Genomic DNA, 20,427 nt, shown 5'->3' on the forward strand with positions numbered 1-20,427 from the left:
GCAAGTTTTGCGGAGTGTAAATTAAATCTTGGTCCCTGAGATTGAAAATATTCTTGGTAATTGTAAGTTTACTGGAATATAAATATCTACCAGTCATTCAGTTTATTTAATTTTGTGCTTTTATACGCACAAGTAAGCTATTTAATTATGTTCATCAAGTTACACTTTCAACAAATTTACAATTTAGTACAAATCAAATTAAATAAATCATTGCTTTTTATATCTTTTCCGTTGGGTATGAACTACTTCATCAGCAACATCTTTTCAAAGAAGAGGATCTCTGACTTCTCAACCCCAGTGAATAATTTAATTTATTCCATGTGTTTATTAGCTGTCGATTGGTGAATGTGATTCTCTGTTAATCAATTGATTGTTTTAACCATAGATATATTAACCAGGTAAATACACAGAAGTAAATTCAAATCTTTGAGCCTTTGAAGCTAACCACTAATTTGCTATTGCTTTCTAGCAATCCAAAAGATGGCGGTACTGAAATGATAGTGAAAATGAAATTTGGTCTTAAAATTAAGCCATCGCTGGATTTCTTGTTTGGTTTTAAATTGTGAATTAGCATGTTAAAATTATACGATTAAATTGTGATTAATATAAAACTAATTTTATCTCTCTCTACGTTTATTATCTCTATTGTAGTGTGGTGGCCTCTCTTCATATTAAAATACTCAGATCGACTCTGGTGAAAGATGGATTTTTCAATGAATAACAACCTTGTGGATATAACCAAAAATGTGGTTGATGTCAATCCTATGGTTTTAATTGAAATGGGAATGATTATTCAAAATGACGAACAAGAGACCAACTACAGTCAACAACAAGAGGAGGAAGACCGAATGCATATTCAAATGCAACACAAAATTCGCCAACAAATGCTTCTCATGCATCTTGACAAATTACGAGCCAAAGATAAGAAAAGGAAACTTGCTCAACCTCAGCCTCAACAATCATCTAACTTTGGTGGGGAACGCAACAATGAAGGTCTTATTTTTCTCGAAGATGATGGTTCTCAGCCTCAAAATAGTTCATCAGATGATCAAGTTCTAGGATCACTGGATATCTCAGAGCACTGGAGTCAAAAGCATTCTAGCAATCCTCAAGTGTCTAAATGGCTTGGTTCTATGTTGAGGAGTCTTGATCAAGCGCATCACTATGTTAAAAGTAGTGGACGAAAAACTGAACAATGGAGTAAATTTTTTCCTTCAGCATCTCACAGTTTTGAAAGCAGGTGTGCAGATTTAAGACAAGATTTATTGAGGCTTGAGCTCAATATTGAAAGATTTCAAAATATTTTTACTAAACAACTAGACAAAGCAGAAATGAAAATGAAATCGTTCATTGCTGATTTTCATCTTGAGACATTTGCACACGAGATGGGAGAGGATGACGATGACGAGGCTAGAGACAATCGAGAGGAAAGCTCTATCGAATCTTCTCAATATGAGTCACATTCAGGTGCTATAAATGATCGAACTAATAGCTCCATAAGGGATCGATCAAGTGGGAAAATGAGTGGTTCATTCAACGACTTTTCTACGCAAAATGATTTAAGTGACAATGAAGGGGAAGCATTGATAGACTGTCGTGATATGGAGCCAGTTCCTGAAATTAGAGATGTAAATAGTGACTCACCTATCCCTGTGGATGAATTCAGTGGAGACATAAATCTAATAGACTCTGAGGATGAGGAATCAAACTACATTTGTGTAAAAAGTACTTCATCGCGTGTGAGTCCATCTCCACCACCACCATCTTTATCACCAACACTCAAGCCTACTGTGACCATTAAATCAGTTAAATTATCTTCTACGCCCAATGTAAACAAAGTAAATTCTGATACAAGTTCTAAAGGCGAAGTAAGCTCTACCAAAGGGCCACAAAACAAACGTAATGCTCTTCGACTTTCAGCTAAACGTTCCAACCAATCAACTCCGGAAACATCGTCAACAACCAAATTGAAAACTTCGAATCAAAAAAGGTAAATTTTAATTTATTTTAAATTGTTTTCGTTTTTCTAATTGTTTTTCTATCTACTCTTTTTTCTGCAGAAAACGTTAATCAAGTCAAAGGAAGAAGTCATTTAAGAAATAGATTAATGCATCTTTGATGAAGATGAGAGCGAATTTTTGAATAATTTTGAATAATTTTGAATACTGAAACAACTGTATTTCAATTTGATTGTGATCTAATAGAAACATTGATATTTTATTTAGTAACGATGAAACGAAAGATGATACCGTAAAAGACAAAAATTTTATGTAAACTATCAAAATGATTTTTGGTTGTTCAACTTTATTATACATTGAATGATGAACAATATTAAAAATTTCTTCCTTGATATACTTTCGTTTGAATTTAAACTTTCTTGTTCTTGCATATAGTTAAATCCTTCATCTGTAGAATGTCCATTGATTGTCCGACTTTACTGGCATCCGCACTGTGAAGCAACAATATCATCGACTTGTTGAAGGATTACTGTACCATCAGTGGCAAAATAAAGCATATCAAGTGATTCTAATTCTGTTGGTACACACGAAACCGGATTAACTCCAAGTGATTGCTGTTGATTGATATAACTTTGAATAGCGGCATGTCTACTTAATTTAGCTTTGGTTAGCTCATAATCTCCAAAACCATCTAGACCGGAAGAAATAGAGTCAATGAGATGATCACAACCACCTTGGCATCGATAAAGACCCAATGATTTAGGATAAATAACGAATCGAGTCCAGCCCAATTTATCTAAATCAACTGTGTAGCCAACTCTTGTACAGGATAAATGATTAATTACTGGCAACTCTAAATTTATGAGATCATTGGTATTGCCAGACAAGGAATGATGATGATTTTGATTTTCTTCATAGGAATTTTCGGAAGATTCTGACTCACTTGGCTGACCATATTTCAAAAATAATTGCGAGAATACTTTGGCTGAGAAGTCTAAAAAGAAGAAAGAAAATAATTAACATAATTAGTGAACTATATACAATTTTCGGACGAATACATCATAATTTCAAACCAATTTGAATTTTTAATTCATTATGCAAACGAATTTAATTATCAAAGGATTGGATTTTCTGAGATCTTTTAAGGATGTGTTTCTCTCTTCAAAAAGGAGTGAAAAATTTCTGCTGAAAGATTCTGAATTCAATATTCAAAATGACGTGCAACTTGGTCTATTAATAGTAATTACTTAGTGGATTATTATCAACACAAAATTACAAGTTGATTGTAAATAATAATCTTCAGCTTCGAGAAATGGTTTTTTCATTCTTCATCCATTATCTTTACGTTTATGCAGCCATTAAAAATGCATTGCGAAAAAATTCAATTATGCTAACATGCTAACAATTATGTTTTATTGACAAGCAATAAACCATTTGGTATTTAAAATTGATAAAGATGATTTAGGACTCTTTATTAATCAGTGTGATGGCTTAGGTGATGTGAGTGTCATTGAGATGGTTCAGCAAGAAGTAACGGTTTTCCTATCAAATACTGATTAAATTATTATTAGATTATCTCAATATAAGTTATTTGAATTGTTGCTACTCATTTTCGTGTTATGAGTCTTTGATGTACAAAAGCAATTAAACTCAATTTTATCTTTTTTGACTAACAATATAATTTTCACATTTTTCACCATACAATACCAAATAGTGCTATACAAGTACCAGTTTTGTAACAACAGCAAATGGCACTTAAGTAACTATTATCATAATCATTTGACAATCATATTTTATTCCCATAAATCATGAAAATAAAGTTATATCTTAAAGTAAATCAGAATGGCTTTGTAAGATTGAAGAAGGCAGAAAACATCAACAGGGAAAAATATGATTCGATTTAATGTTTAAGCATCAAAAATCCATAAAGGAAACTCAATAGAGCTCAATTCCTGTTGTAAAGAGTATTACAACGGTGATTATGATTCTAGGCTTCATTATTTTTCACCATATGATGCTGATGAAGATGCTAGTAAGAAGGAATCAAGAAAGATATAGGAAAATGGTAGAAGATGAACAAGTAAAGTAAAACTGTGCAAATTGGAAATCATTTAACATGTTATACCACAAAATGTGAAATCGATTGATGCAATTGTACATTATTGAATGTGAAAATGAGACTCTAAGGCATAATTTGGTTTCTTTGGATTGTTAAAGACATTTTTATCTATTATTTTTGTTCTGACGTTCACTACATTTTGTACTTAACTCACTATGAGATTTTGTCACTCCTTGAAAGCCTAATAGTAAATAGTAATTTAACCTTTTCCATCAAAAACAATCACAGGAATTAAATTAAAAGCTATTGTACACAAAATTGATTCTGTCAATGTATGTACATTTGTGTGTACCTTGGTTTGTATTGTTTTTAGGTATAACACTTTTGTGTCCCTTCTCAGCGGTATAAACAACAAGGATTGGCCTCTTATTGATTTGATGATGATGTCCGTTGAACCAACGAATCAAATGGTTATCCATATCTTCTCCAGAGAGTGATTTAACCGTGATCAATAAACCTATGGGAAATAAAACAAAAGGATGATAATATAATAATAATAAAAATAAAAATAATGGATAAAAAGGAGAATCACTTTTCACCATCATTTTATAAATCAATTTCATCTGACTCTTCATCAATCATCCGATCCCCTGTAATCTAGCCATTAAAACAAAAGCCAAAGATTCAACACCAAATGACCAGACAATCTTGATTACCATGAAAAATCAGCAAGAAATGGAATAAACAAGCAAAAAACAATTCAATAACCACACATAAAATCAATCCATCAGCTGATTAAACTATCCTCGATCAACTATTCGTCATCCATTAATACCGAGAATAGACAGCCATCTCTATTAATCATTTATAACTAATTTCAAGAGTAATTGTTTCAAATGTTGATTAGTATTTTATTAACCCAATTTAATCATTATCAAAGTCCACAATTAATCAATATTAGAGCCATTCTAGATAATACTATTATCCGTTTATAAAAGGCTATTCAATTCAATACAATGGGATGAAAGAAACAAAAAAAGTACAAAGATTAGGAGATGAAAAGAAGTGAGTAAAAAATAAATAAAAATAGATGATCATCATTATTCTCATCATTTTCATCATCCTCAGTATAGTCTTGACCATCACCATCATCATTATTATCAGCTTGACCAATATCAATCCCTACATTCAAAAGACTAGGTACGGATTAATGAGGATTGCCATGTAATTGTATTGAACTTGGCATAAAAATAGATGTTCATTTTATCAACTAAACAGTCAATTGTCCAAATTAATCAGGATTCATTGGTTAATTTAAAAAAAGGACTTGATTTTGTTTCAAATACTGACATTATAAATTAGCTGATTGTAAGCTGAATGTTGGTTCATCAATTATCAATGAGTTATAATGAAAATTATGATCATTGACAACCTTTTTCATGTAAAATTGTGTCTCGTTGGTTAAACTCATTTTTGTTGATTAAACTGATTCTCAGGACTGTAATTAACAACAATTATCTTTGGCTCATTTGGTTGCAGCAACAGTGAAAAAAAATTATCATTACACTGAAAGTGTATTAAAGCCTGTAAACCTTTAGCTTTTAGGCTTTTAATGAAATAAATAAACCATTCGTTATCATTCATTTACGGTTCAGGTAATCACATCAGGTTCATTAGTTAATTTGATCAACAATCATCATTATTATGGACAAAACATCAACATTAACTATTAATACAAATGGTTAAACATTAACTACAATCTTAGATACAAATGAAAATGGTTGAAACCAGAAATAATTTCAAGTCAAATATCAACTCCAACCTTACAATTGATATGAAAATATTGAAAAATAATTTTGCTTTTAAACCAGTTTCTGGTAAAATACTGATTCCATTGAAAGCAATGTTTAATAGTCAACAATTATTGATCGTCTTTAACCGGATTAACAATCTCATGTTAGATTTAATTGTTAAACCTATTAATGTTTAACTCGCACCAGTGAACAACAATTAACAATGATTACATCGGTAATGTTGCTAATTTATCTGATCGAGAAAGGAGAAGAAGAGGAAAAAGTAAACCTTAAATCCCAATAGAAAATTAATGCTATAATTAATATCAATCATAATAATGATCATTGTTCATCGTTTGTTGCTCATTACAAACAATTAACAATTTATCGGTCAACAATTTGATCCATTTATAGGGAGGAAAAGATGGCAATAATTAGTTGAAAGGTTGAAAATGTTAAAATGATTAGCCAAAAGTAAAGGCAAAAGCAAAGGCATTAGAGTAAAGCTATTTTTGATTGCAAGGATTTACAACTCCAAAATACTATCAAGGCAACAATCAATCTTAATTATTGAGATTAACTTTCAATGAAAGGAGGAAAAAGACAGTAAGATTGAAGATTAAAGATTATAAATGAAGATGAATGATCAAGAGGAGGAGGAAGGATGAAGGTAAAATAAAGGTTGAGATAAAAGTGGGAAAAATGGTTGCAAAAAGTGTCCAATTTGGGTTGAGTCGATATTGACTGTAACAAGCAATTGCCACAATTCAGTTAATAATATCTAATATTAGCTGGTATAACCCGAAATAAGTGTTGATATTAAATTTTCCTTGCAGGGAATTTTGATATTTTATCTTGAAAATAAATGCTACAAAAATGTCCAATATTTCATCTTGAATCTAGATTTTTTATCCTCAAATCTCAAGATACTTTTGGGTATTGATTAACCCAAAAAATTAAAAGTAAAATGATTCCAACTGGGTTTTGGGTTAAAGTAAAATAACCAATTTTGAAATAAAACCTAAAAATGTAAATTTGAAGGTGAACCAGAAACTGAATATTGAATACATTGATTATCAGACCAGAGAATGATTTTTGGCAAAAAATGTTTCAACTTTAAATTGATTCAATATATTCTCACATGGTTTTCAGAGTGAAAATTATTTCCGTTGACAAGATTAAGAGATAAGTCATTGACTCGACAAATGTTAGGCTTAAACTGAAGCTCAACATGAAATGCTAACAAGACCAACAATTGAGTCAATTTGAGGATATTTTTTCCGCATCAAAAGTAAATTATAATGATAATAGGAACCATATTTTGCTATTACATGTTATTGAGTTTTCCTGGTAAAATGAAGACTTGAGATTTATGACAGTTTTTTGTGACAATTTGATTCCTTTAAATGATCGTCATTAGTTTGGGTGGAACTGTGTTTATCTTGAGTTCAATTTGGTTACAAATAAAGTGTCAAAAATAATTGTTTCATCAGATTGTTGTTATCAAGGCGCAAAAGGAAAGCGAAGTAACCCTGAATTTCATTTGTAAATTATCTGAACTTGAAGGTTAGGAAAAGGGATTGGTGACTTAAAATTGAATCTTGTAAAACCAATAATCAACCAGAAAAAAGGGGAAAACATGAGAGTAACACTGAGAATAACAGAAGAGAGGAAAAAAATAATAACAATAATGATAACGAGGCTGGGAGTGAAATTGTGGAGTAAAAATAAAAGTCACAAACTCTGGGAATGAAGTAAATATAAAAAGTATTGTAAGTATCGATTGTTGTATTAAACATAAGCTTGATCAGGTTTAGGTTGATTCCTGGTGCAACCATTTTTGTTTCATTTCAACTACAATTTGATTGGATCAGATGAAACTTGATCAGAGTCAATTGTTAAAGGATAATTGAACTTACCATGGTTTGTTGAGTTATCCTTAATCCAGTTGATTAAAGCTTGTTTCACGTAAAACATTTCCCATCCAACTGAGTTTAAGCTCATTCGCCTTGAATCAAGAAGCTTCTTATTTCCATCAATAGATGAACTCAACAATTGATAGATTCCAACCTAATCAACAATTGGAAAAGGAATGTTAGAAATTGTATTAAATTCTTTTATAAAGACAACAGTCTTGAGAAGCAAATTTTATAATAACAATAACATGATAATGTTCATATTTTATGGCCACTCAGCTACTTGACCCTCAATTGACCCTTTTCAGTCAATGGATACTTAAACCCAATCATATAAATCAATATCAATAATAAGATGAAAAGCAAAACAAAAACAAAAACATTTCTCAAAATTGTTCAATGAAATTAATATGAAGTTGATTTAGATTGACCAAATGATCAACTCCAATTGAAAACAGTTGATTTAGCTTCAACAATTCCTTAAACGTGAAATGTATTTTCGGGTAAAATTGAATTGTTGGGTTAACCAGATAAATTGTGATAATACATTTGTATGAATATATGTTTACAATTACAGCCATTATCATATGGAATGTTGATTGAATAATGAAATATTTAAATTAAGCGTAAAGGGTAAAACTGGAGAAACGTTAATTGTAATAACAATTATAATTACTGGAAATGGGGAAAGAAGCAAAAAAACTGGTTAAGTTGTAATTGTACATTTAGACATTAACAAATGGCTTTTATTGTGATTATTAATTCAGGGTTGTGAGGATGATAATGATAATAAATTAAATTCCGGAGGGCGTTCAACAATGAAATATACAATTGGTTAACGAGTTAATTACAATTTAGCTTGTCTCATCATGATGAACCTTATTTTTTTGCTTACCATAAATACAAATGTATATTTTTATACACATTTTACATATCAGCAATCTGATGGAAAAATCACAATGAACAAATGATCCTCATGATGAAAGAAGACATTTTTCATCTTCTTTCACATTATAGTGATTTTAATGTATAATGAAGGGTTGAAAGATACAATCGACTGTTGGTTTGGTTGGTTGATTTACTTAACATAGACAATATTTCATTGTCATTGTCGCTTCATCTAACTTGATTGTTACCATTAGATTAATGGGCAAATAAAAGTCAAGCCAACACAAAAGACAATCTCATTTTAACCATTATTATTATAATCAAACTTAATTTACTCACCAGTCAACAAATCATTTCAACTTTAGACTCTTTTACATTTTAATTCATCTCCAATTGTTTCAACCTTCAATGTTTCAATCAACTGTAAACACTTAACCAGAAAAACCCAAAAGATACCAGAAAAAAAGATGAGCAAAAGATTGCAATCCATTAATGTGTTTACAAGGTTGGAAATTACATTTTAATTTATTGATAACTTTTGTTTTTCATGGTAAAAAATCAGATAATCTCATGTCTTATGATTAATAGATTGCATGGTATTAATCATGAATGAATATTACAAATGCTTTTTCTTCTGTTAACATTATTACTTCAGTTGAATCCTTGTTATTTTGATTGTAATATTTTCTTCTTGTTTTGTACATTCAAAGCATTTCTATTAATAATTTGTTGTTGGCAGAAAGCTGATTAAATGGGAATAATTTGCATGACAACATTTTCATGGAATAGCGCATTTGTTTCATCAAGATTGTTCACAATGAAATTTACCCTGAAAATGGGAAATTGTTTATGTAAACACATGGGAAGAAGCAGTGTTGAGAGACTGAAAAAGTGATTTTCCAGAATAGCATTTCATGATTGGTAGAAGAAGAAAAAAAGAGAGATGAGAGGGAAAAAATTGCATGAAGGAATGTGCATGATATTATCATGGAAAGGGAATGATGGAAATGAAAGGTAAAAATGTGAGTCGAGAAAAAAGGTTGAAAGAGTCTTCCAGTTGATTGAAGTTTTGATCAATGTTGGTTTGGCCTTTTGAAAAGGCTTAGGCAAAAGGTTATCCTTTTCATTGTTCATGTTGATTGGGTGAAAGCTCAATATTTGTTGACACAATTATAACTAAAAGAGATGATAATAACAAGAATATGCCTTCAGATATTCTTGCATTTATCTGGAGACCAATTTGTTCTTATTATTTTTAAAAGATTATTTTTGTTGCTTCATTAATATCAAGTAATTGTTGCTCTTTGATGAAAAAATATGCAAAGTTATTCCCAAATTGTTCACCTCTGACTTATCCCAGTATTTAGTCTGACAAATAAAATTGACTGACCAACTAGTTAATATCAATAATCAGTTGTCCAATTTCGTCAAAAGACCTTTCACCCAAAAGATTTAGGAAAAATGATTTTCGCCTAAGTGCTACAAAACCGTTGACTGACTTTTTAAGAGCATCTGATTGTACGATTAATTATTTAAGATGAGATGATCTTTGATTAAACTGAATTCTGTGATTATCGAGTTAATAGCTGTTTGAGAGACGTATTAAGGTTGGTATTCATCATGCAATATATCAGGAAACTTTGGATTTGTGAGCTTGTTTCCATAAAATATGGATAATATTAATAGAGTTACTTTGAAATAAATTAAGAAATTAAATTTGCGTGCATTAAAATCGAGTCTTTAAATGAAACATTGATTTTTACATTAAAAATGCAACTGAATGGCGACATTAAATAACCTCTCATTTGATAAAATCATGACAAAGACTGAAAAGTTTAAAATGAAGTTTATCCATCAATCTATAATACCTATTAGGGTGATGATTAATATTGAGTCAATCCCAAATATTTAGATTGAGATGAGTTTATTAGCAAATTAAGTAAGATGAATGATTGAAGCACAATTTTTACACGAGAGAAATCAAAATGTATTGATCAAAAAAAGCAAAAAGCAAACCATTTCTTTCCAAGTCTAATCATGGTTTATCAAAATAAATCATCACATTACTCAATAAATGAAAATTGTTCAATTTAAAGGAGATATCGATTAAGGAGGGACAAATTCAAATCATAACTCCAAGTCAATCATTGCAACTCAAACATTTAAATAGTTTAACAATCTTTGATCAATAGCAACATTTATGAGTCTCTACATAAAAATACTGAAAGTCACAATTTTCTTGACTCACTAGCTGATGTATTTTGTATTATTGTAAATCTAACTTAAACCTTTGGTTGAATTGGACCAACATGGTGCTTACGAATTTTGAGCAAAATTCAAGTAACTTATACAAAAAATTGTCGTCAAATGAACGAAGTGGCCGAGCACAGTTGGCTGCTCAAATAACGGCTCAATCAGCGTATCAATCAGCCTACCAATCAAAGTACAATCCACATTCTGATCAAGTGAAAAAGCCTTCTTGGTTGAAGAGTAAAGTGAAAAATTGGCCTGAAAAGTTATCCAAATGGGTGGAAAGCCATGCAACTGATTCCCAACTGATTTATCTACTCAATTACATGGAACAGCAAAGTAAATCTCGATTAATTGTCATCAATGGTTACAATCAAAAGGAGAACCGATCGTTGAACAAGTTTAAAATGGCTGCAAATTTTTTTCTCTGTTTCTTGAATTTTGTTATTGTTATAAGATTCGGTGTTCTGGCCTGGTTACAAGACGATGAAATGAGAGGCATTCTCGGTGATTGTTTCATTGGCTTCTTTGGTAAGGAAATATTAAACGCGACAACTTGCATTGCTTTTTTTGTATTTGCTAGCATCAAACTAAGTATGGCCTATCAGGAGTTCAAAGCACCGATAACCTATCTTTGTTTCTTCAATAAACTACGGAACATCAAGTTCAGGGGAAATAAGTTACTTCTAGATCCACAAAATGAGACTAAATTTCGAAAGCTAATCTTGGTGTTAGGATACTTCATAATCATGTCTACTTATCTGGTCTGGTTACCCATTCTCATGATTCACTTGTTTAGCATGGTGACAAATCCCTTCTTTACCTATCCATTGTTCATCTGTCAATGTGTCTGGTTAATTCCTATTCATATTTCCGTCTTTTTATCACTTCAAGCAAGTTGGTGGTTCTTTTTCCACCTCATTGTTGGCATTAGTTATGCAACTGGTGTTTTCAATTCGCTAGCAACCTTTGGTCATCGAGTAAACAACAAAATTGTCAAGACAAACCCAAAAGAGATCATCGCTTTCTTTCAGTGTCAACAGCGTCAATTTAATCTGATTGAAGAGGTTAATAGACAACTGACTTGGGGTACATTCGCTGGATACATTTTCGGATCTTTAATGAGCGAATTGATCTTCTTTTGTTCAACCTACTTGGGAACTGGATCCAATATTGTGGACAATCTACTCTTGTACCTGGGCCTTGGTTTCTTTGGAGTTTTAATTGCTTTTAATTTGTTTGCTGCAAGAACCCAAAGCCAGGTAATCAGTTTATTGGTTCAACATTTTATACACTTCTGATATTTCATGCAAAAAGGATTCTTTGATATGTAAGTTAATTCAACAAATCCTTTTCTACTTCCAGATAGTCAGATGTGGACTCAATAATTATCGTTTGTCGACAATCTGGCCTTCTAATTATTCAATATATTTTAAGGTAAATTAACCCTTTAAATTTCCAATACTTACGATGAGGGTAAACGAGAACCCTTCAAGTCACTTTTCCAACTCCAAGAGTTGACATCAAATTTGATTCAACCCGAACTAATCTTCTTAGACTATTGGACCAGATTTTGTCAGCTCGAGAATCGAATCTGGCAAAGACAATGAAGTGACCTGAAGCGTTCTCGTTCACCCAAACTTTTATTTATTTGCGTTCTTGCCATTGAATTTGAATTTACTTTTCAATTGATACTTTAGGCTAGCGTAACATTTGAAAGATTATCTTGCAATACTATGGCTTTTTATGTTGGACAGTTGTTTCCCATGGACGATTTTCATTTTTTAATAGTAAGTATGAGTTATTCAGTAAAAATAGTCTTTATTTACTGATTTTTTTGGAAACATATTAAAACATTATTAGTTATTGAAAGACAATAAGATTGAATCGATCATTAAAATGCACAAATTTTGTTCTAAATGAAACATTTTGTATTGATTTGGAGCAAACTTTTAACAAAAATTGACTGATTCTTACTATAACTTATTATAAGAGGAGTTTCATTTCATATATCATAATTTGGAGTGATTCATATCATCTTAATGATTTTACATTCATTATTTTGATTTAATAGTTTTATGAGATTTTAATATAAAATTTGAGCATTTTGTAATCTTAAATTGTCTTCAACTGGATGTTTAAACTTAACAATTGAATCAATGGAAATGATTTAAGTGAAGACATTTTATTGATTCATTTTTCTCTCTAATTATAGTTCTTCTTGGAAAATGCAAGTCTTTATTTGTTATTGATCACCAATATTTCTGCTAAAACTGGACGACAAAATTAGGTGGACAACGACAACAGTTGGACAGCCAATTACGAGGACAACACAAGTTATACAATTTTAATTCACAATTAGACAAAGTTCGAGAAATCAAAAAGACTTAGCAGTTGAATAGCAGACTGAAACACACATAGAGTAAATGTACCTGATTTACATCAATATTATACATTGAAGGCAGCCTTTCTTCCCTAAATTATTGTACTCATCTAATGATATTAACATTTTACTATTTATTGTATTAGTAAGAACGGGTGATAAACTGATTGTAAATTAAATTTTAGTAACAAATAGAAATAAATGTTTACTAGAAGCTGAAGCGACCATGAATGATCAAACATTTCTTTCCAATGAGCACAATAAAACATTTAAAGACTCAGATTCTTAATGAAAATCATCGTCAATGAGAAAAACAAACAATAAATTAAAATCTGAGCAAATTGCAATAGAAGTTTGACAAAACCAGAAAAGATCAAAAACCTCGATCAAAGAAAATTTAGAATCTTTTTGATGCAAAATTAAGGATTAAGTTTTTTTACTGGGCAGGATACAAACAATCGACATCGCAACGACACAAATTACTAATGAAAAAAGCATCTTAAGAATAAAAAACCAGAAATATAAATCTTTAGCTATTGTCACTTTGATAAGAAGTCTTTCTTCAAGCACAGGTAAATATTTTCATTCGAGTTGCGAGTTGAACCTTTGTTGATTGAGGCGCATAAAATTGATACGATTTACTGGACTAAAAAGTTTCTCTGATGGACAATCTTTGACAAAATTGGGTTCAAAGTTGAAACTTTTTACTCGAAAGGCATTTTTACATACTCTAGTATATTACAACTCTAGATCCAATAATAGACCCTTAACCTGAATAACCAAAAGTATCATTTTATCTCTCTTTTTTACTGTCTATTTCAGTCTCTTTTTTATCTGCTTTTCCTGAGTTTCAGGGTTGGGTTCTAAAAATTTGCATATTTTTGCGGCTACATTCAGGCCAGAACCTTTCGTTTAACACTTTATAGACCAGTTGAGTAGCGAGAAATGTTGACATGAAATTACCAAAATGGTATTAATATTATAGACAGAAATGCTGGCAACATATTTTTACGTCAACATCAAACAATCTCAATGTCAATGTTTCATGCCTTATCGAAGCTGTTTACATTATTAAGAGTTGACAAGTATGAAGTTATCAACACAATTTACTTTATCGATTTTGTAAATACATTTACTTCAATCCTTTCTGTTTCATATGAAACCAGAAAGGTTTTCACCTTCTTTCTGGCCAAATTGATATAATTTAAGCATTTTAATTAACTTTGAACAATTTGTTTCTCTTTTGTCACTCAACAGCTGGTTTAACCCATATTTCAATGTAAAAAAAGAGTATAAAGTGTTGATTATTTGAATTAAAAACATTGAAATGATTCCAATTTTTCCATCGATCCATTTACAATGTGTTACAAAATTTGAACCTAAAATGATGATTACTTTTCTTGAAGCTGCAAATTGAACTTTTGATTTTCAGGGAAAATCAGCATTTTCAGTTTGCTCCAAGTAAAATGAAAATGTTAATAAGGGATAAAATTAAATCAGTTGTCATTGCAACTGGTTCAGGTTATTAAGCTTTATCAATTTGTTCATCTATTAACAATGCAAAGTAACCCAATGATGAATGTTTGGGTTGTGAACCCAGTCTGGAACCTTTAGACTCATTTAAATTGCAAAACCCAACTTTTCATCAAAATAAACTTTAACCATCAATTAGCATTGTGGTTAAATGTTTACAATTTTAATCAATTCATTGGACTAACAACAAACCAGAAGATGAATCTATTAAATATTGAAACCAGGATTTGCTGACAAAACTATCATCAGATTCAGTGAACCATTCGTAAATCACTTAAGATTAAATGATTTAATTTAGTGAAATTTGTCTAAATTTTTGTAGTTGAACTTGTCGAGAAAAGAGGAGAAATTGAATTTCGTCCAACCTTAATAAATATATCAAATTGGGTTCACCTTCATGACTGGTAATGGATATTTAACCTTAAATATCTCACATTTCAAAGATATTATTTTGTCCAGGAAAAAGGTTACACATGAAAGATATTTGAACTCAATTTGGTCATCTTGAAAGTGGTCAACAATTGAAAGTTTAACCAAAAAAAAGAAAAGCTTTTCAAGATGAAAAAGGATAAGTTATAAAGAAAATAAGAATTGCAGGATTGGGAGTTTTTTTCTTCTCTTTTCCTGGGAATGGATAAACTTGACAAATAATAATAGAAAAATAAAAACAAGTTTTAGGTAAACATTGTTGACCATTTCTCAGATTGCCTGGTCAATATGATAACAAGTAAAGAGAAAGGTTCAAAATGAATACTTAAAAAGAGGTTTGTTTGTCATCAACATCATTCCAAATCCTTCATGTTCATCATTTTTCCCTGTCAGACCATTATTTTTAATATTAATTCACATTGAACAACAAAAAGCTGTTAGACACTTTCCTATTCATTGATCCAAGTCTTGAGCATTTGTTAGTGTATGATGATAATGATGAAAATGATGGAAATGATGAGCAACCAGAAAGACAGGGAATGCTCAAGATAAGGTAAAAGCCAACTGACAGTATTTTTCAACTTAAATCCCAACAATTTTTCAACATTCTCTGGATTTACAGACTTGAATTGCTTACCATTTATCAAGTAAATTGTACAATTTAAAAGTACAATAATAACAATAATTTGTTCAACATTGTTCATCATTTCTTTTTCCAGCAAACCATTTGTTAACATTGAATGAACAATCATCCATTCATCTGTAAATCTCAACCTTATCACTAGAATGTTTGATTTTTGAAAAAGCAAACAAAATCTCATTTTGTGTTTATTTTCATATCCAGTTGAAGCAATATTTACATTGAAAATATACTTTCAAGTTCACTTTGAGAATCACTTTGAGGTTAACCTTTTGAGATGTACATTTGAAGAAAAAGGTTGATATTGTTTACCTGGAAACAGGGAAACACTATTCCTAAATCAGACCTTTAATCAAATAATAAGAGATCAAATTTTACTCCATTTTCTGGAGACACTTTTCCTTTGTACCTTTCAATCTGTTTACTGGTGCTGTTGACAGCACAGTTGCTTTGACGTGAATGAAAAATGTGATTTACAGGGAACACAGATTTGACAGAATCCAATGATGAAGAGCAAGAAAAATGAGGAAAAATAACTTAAGATGATAATAATAATCGATAATTACATTGACTAAGTCTGCCATTTGCATGATTTTATTTGAGAGATTATATTACAATCAAATCTAATATGGTTTACATTTAATCAGCATAACATTATTCACAGTATTATCATATTTTTGAAGTGAAATCAAGTTATCAAATCCTTTTTTATGATAACTTGATGACATTTTTTTATCAAATGTTCACAGTTGCTTTGATTGTTGATTTATATTGTTGATTATTTGGATGCCTTAAATGATCAACATTTACTTTAATCAATCATTTGATTGTTCAATGTAATGAAATATCGTGAAATAAGCAACTCAATGTGAAATTGAACCTTTAATGGGTTTTCATATTGTTTATCTCGTTAGGCTTTCAATTCACTTTTTTCATCTCAACAGTTAAGTTACTTTTGTTCATGTTCAGTGATATTTTGTTGTTCATTGTGAATTGATAACAAATGATTCCTTGATTCCAAGTGATTTTCTTGAGGAAACAAATTTTCTATATTAAATAAAGCAATCAATGAATTGCTGTCAAAATGATTGAACCTTTTTCATGTTCAAGTTCACAAGTTATCATATATTATTGAATGCCTTCAATCATGGACAATACAATTTGGACAAAATGTCTCTAAAAGCCTTTGGAAAGGCTTTAAATGGTCAAATTTTTGAGTCAAATTGATGTTCAAAATGTATTGCAAACATTCATTTATAAATCAACTTTTCTCAAATGTTTATAACAAATTGCTTGGCAAAGTGACAATTCATTGTTGGGTGCTTTAATCACATCACTGGGTGCCTCAGTAACAATGCAAATTAACTATTCAAGTGTTACAATATCAAGTGCTTCATAAATCACGTAAATTTAATATCACAAGTTGACTTATTGAAGATCATCTATTTTGGCTCGTTAATTCAATTGGAAAAACATTCAATGATGAACAATTAAAGTAATCAATTAACTCACATGTTGACAATCAGTGTAACAATAAGAAGCAAATTAAGACTAACAAAACAGCGTTGGAATGAAATCAATTTCAACCTGATATCAATATTTCAAGAGTTTAAAGTTATAAAGAAAAGCTCATTAGAATCATGAATTTACTGAAAAATTGACCAAAAAAAACCTGAAATGAAAAAAATTCAGGTTTGGAGTTGCTTTGAATAATGAATATTAATTGAAGAGTCTAACTAAAATATTAAAATTAAGAGCTAATTAACGTTAATCCTGGCAGTAATCAATAAAGTTGAGGTGTAACCAGAAAAAACAAAAGAACCATTTTTTGCAGTTTTTCTGGTTAACATTTTGTAATACACTGGCTGCTCTTAACCCAAAAAGGGTTTCACTCATCTCAATTTTTAGGTATCTTCGATATTTTATTGTTTTAGATACATTAAGACGTTGAATAATAGTGACTATGGTAAAATTGACCGATTGGGTTAAGTGAAGCTACCAATTTACACCATTTTTTAGGGAAACCTTTAACCAGATTAATGTGAAAAATGTGAAAGACAATTAAGTTGATCATCATGGAATCATTAGTGTTATCATTATGATTGAGTTAAATGTTTAACTCCATGTTTATTTCATTTGTTGAAAAGGACTGAATCGATAATGACATTCATTACTTTTTTTTCTTGTATTTTATTCAGACAATGAAAATGAAAAACACATGAAAAACAACAACAACATATCCTTAAGGCTTTTGAATATTGTTTTATATGTTATTATATTATGCTTTATCATTACTTTTTGCTTTACTTTATATCATTATTGGTAGATTGATATGAATGTTGCTGTTTGATAAAAAATGTTTTCAGCTTGAATCAGCTTAAATTTTGATGATGTTGATGTTGATGATAGTTATGGTTAAAAGGTTTGCAAGTAAAAATAATGTTGACTTTCATGATGAGCATCAATACTGCCTTTTATAATGACATTAACTAAGAGTACATTTTTGGGTTCAACATTGAACCAGAAAATTGAATTTTTCTGGTGTCGACTTGATTTTAAAATTGAAATCTAAAAGACTGTCAGCATTTTTGCCAATATAAACATTTTCATGTTACTATTGATGACTGATTTCATTGGATTGATGGGAAAGTTGATTGAAGGTAAACTTACCTCAAGGAGTTGAGTTTTGATGCTTTTTGAATGTATTTGGTTAATCAATCGATGTTTGGGTTTCAACTTGAATATATGAAATTCAGCTTCAAGAATCTGTTTACCCACAAATTTGTCTGGTGTTACATTAAAATGGAAATGTAAATGGTTTTGATGAAAATCTGGTGAAAAAATGACAAATAAAATAATGAGTGTAACTAAGGCTGAAACATTTACATCAATGTGGCTGATTGATAATTGACTTTTATCAAATCATTTGGCATCATGAAAACATCAACACATGAAGAAAAGATGAGATTCAATGTAATCTGGTGAAACATCATCATCATCCTGTCATCAAGTATTTCTGCTGCATTTTGTTTCAGATAAAAACATAAGATTTTAATGTTGATATTTCAAATGAAAATCAACTCTAACTATATTTTTTTTCAAGTAATACAGTTGGCTTGATGATTATGATTATTATGATGGTAATGTTCAGCTGATTCTGGTTGAATTTGGGTTCCTGTATAGTGTAATGTAACATGCTTGGTTGAATACATTTTCAACATCTCATGAGTTTCAATATTCACTGAGAAATGAAAACTCTGATGGTTTCCATTTCAATGATTTACAATTGTAACCACTTTGAGTCATTTTTTTCCTAGTTTTATTATTTTGTATTAAAAAAACTCTCAAATATCAACTATTTTTCGGTTCCATAATCTTAAATCTGTCTTTTCACTGTTGACCATTCAATTGTATTGTAAACCAATCTGGTTACCTTTGTACTGCTTCTTGTTATTCAATTCATTGTATGTTTGATTGTGTTTACCCGATAATCAAATCAAAGCATCTTCTAAACATAATTAGTCGATGAATAAATGCAACACTGTAATTGTAGGTAAAACATAACCATTAACCAAAATATGGAAACTGGTTAACTGTTGGTATTAATGGAAGAGGCCTAATATTGTCTTTTTGTCTGCCCTGACGATGACACTTTCATAAACTAATGTAATGTTATTTTGTCATTAAGATATTCATTTAGTTATCAATGATTCTGTCTTTTTGGTTAACTAAATAGCTACTTTACCTCATCAATAATCATAGCTAATGTTGTTTCATTAACTAAATGTTATTCTAACCATGGCATGATTATAATTTGTAGACATTGGTTTTGTTAAAATACAATATCAAAAAAGGTAAGTTCAATAGAGCGCTTTTGCTAGCAACTGATGTACAATGGTTAATTAAATGTTAAACATGCATAGAGATATCATGTTGACATTATTGATTGTATAAATTAATCTTCAATTGTCTGTTGTCAATAAAAAGACAACGGGTTAAAAGTGAAAGATATATAATTACCTGAATGATGGAAGGCCCAAATAGTAGTTGCTTGATAAGGTTTTGATCGTCTTATTGATCCAGTCACTGGATCAGCTAATGTTTTATATAAATCAATCATAAATTGTGGAGTTGTTAAATGGCGAGTTCGTCGTTGAACATGGTCACCAATTCCGATTAGTTTCAAAATTTTATTCGTATAATCATGATTGGCACTGGTCCCATTAAGATGAGTATTATGAGTACTATTGTTGTCAATGTTATTGTTTTTAAAATAGGAAGTTGATTGGAAATTAGCTGATGATGCAGAAGATGGCGATAGCATTGATTGTTGCTGTTCTTGTTGTTGTTGGTTTATTTGACGATCAGGAAGATGGATGTAACAATTGTACAAAGTTAACTGATTAATCAACAATAATAGTGATGCTATAATGTGGAAAGTTAAGTGTTGCAGGGTTAGAAACATTGTGTCGATTAACGTTGAATTTGGATTCACTTGAAAGATTTGTTTTCTGTTTCTTGATATGGTTCTTGTTTGCCTTTCTTTTACCTGCTAGAGGCAATTCTGTACCACAGCGT

At 30.4% G+C, this 20,427-nt stretch overlaps 3 protein-coding genes across 5 annotated transcripts; 2 read left to right on the forward strand and 1 right to left on the reverse strand.

The window, feature by feature from the left end:
• The first annotated feature begins 66 nt into the window (after positions 1-66).
• Positions 67-2,350, forward strand: LOC107364025 (uncharacterized). 3 transcript variants are annotated; one of them, XM_089268652.1, is made up of 4 exons: positions 67-132; positions 255-398; positions 652-1,990; positions 2,061-2,350. In XM_089268652.1, the coding sequence occupies exons 3-4, from the start codon at positions 702-704 to the stop codon at positions 2,068-2,070; spliced, it is 1,299 nt and encodes a 432-aa protein (XP_089124778.1). In that variant the 5' UTR covers positions 67-132; positions 255-398; positions 652-701; the 3' UTR covers positions 2,071-2,350. The 3 variants fall into 3 exon arrangements, with proteins under 3 accessions (XP_089124778.1, XP_015786787.1, XP_015786786.1); XM_015931301.3 differs by having other exon boundaries at positions 102-398; XM_015931300.3 differs by lacking the exons at positions 67-132; positions 255-398 and having other exon boundaries at positions 558-1,990.
• LOC107364024 (bone morphogenetic protein 2) lies at positions 2,285-20,314 on the reverse strand. Its single transcript, XM_015931299.3, has 5 exons — positions 19,870-20,314; positions 18,520-18,680; positions 7,730-7,880; positions 4,370-4,534; positions 2,285-2,952 (listed from the first exon to the last, which is right to left on the reverse strand). Exons 1-5 carry the CDS (start codon positions 20,312-20,314, stop codon positions 2,435-2,437), a joined length of 1,440 nt encoding a protein of 479 aa, XP_015786785.1. The 3' UTR covers positions 2,285-2,434.
• LOC112539026 (uncharacterized) lies at positions 10,785-13,467 on the forward strand. The gene is made up of 4 exons (XM_025161167.2): positions 10,785-12,126; positions 12,230-12,301; positions 12,565-12,654; positions 13,080-13,467. The coding sequence occupies exons 1-4, from the start codon at positions 10,924-10,926 to the stop codon at positions 13,152-13,154; spliced, it is 1,440 nt and encodes a 479-aa protein (XP_025016935.2). The 5' UTR covers positions 10,785-10,923; the 3' UTR covers positions 13,155-13,467.
• Positions 20,315-20,427: the final 113 nt, after the last annotated feature.

This window comes from Tetranychus urticae, chromosome 3 (assembly GCF_039701765.1).
Source record: "Tetranychus urticae isolate SD_2017Ah chromosome 3, NJAU_TeUrti_SD_1.0, whole genome shotgun sequence".
NCBI lineage: Eukaryota > Metazoa > Arthropoda > Arachnida > Trombidiformes > Tetranychidae > Tetranychus > Tetranychus urticae.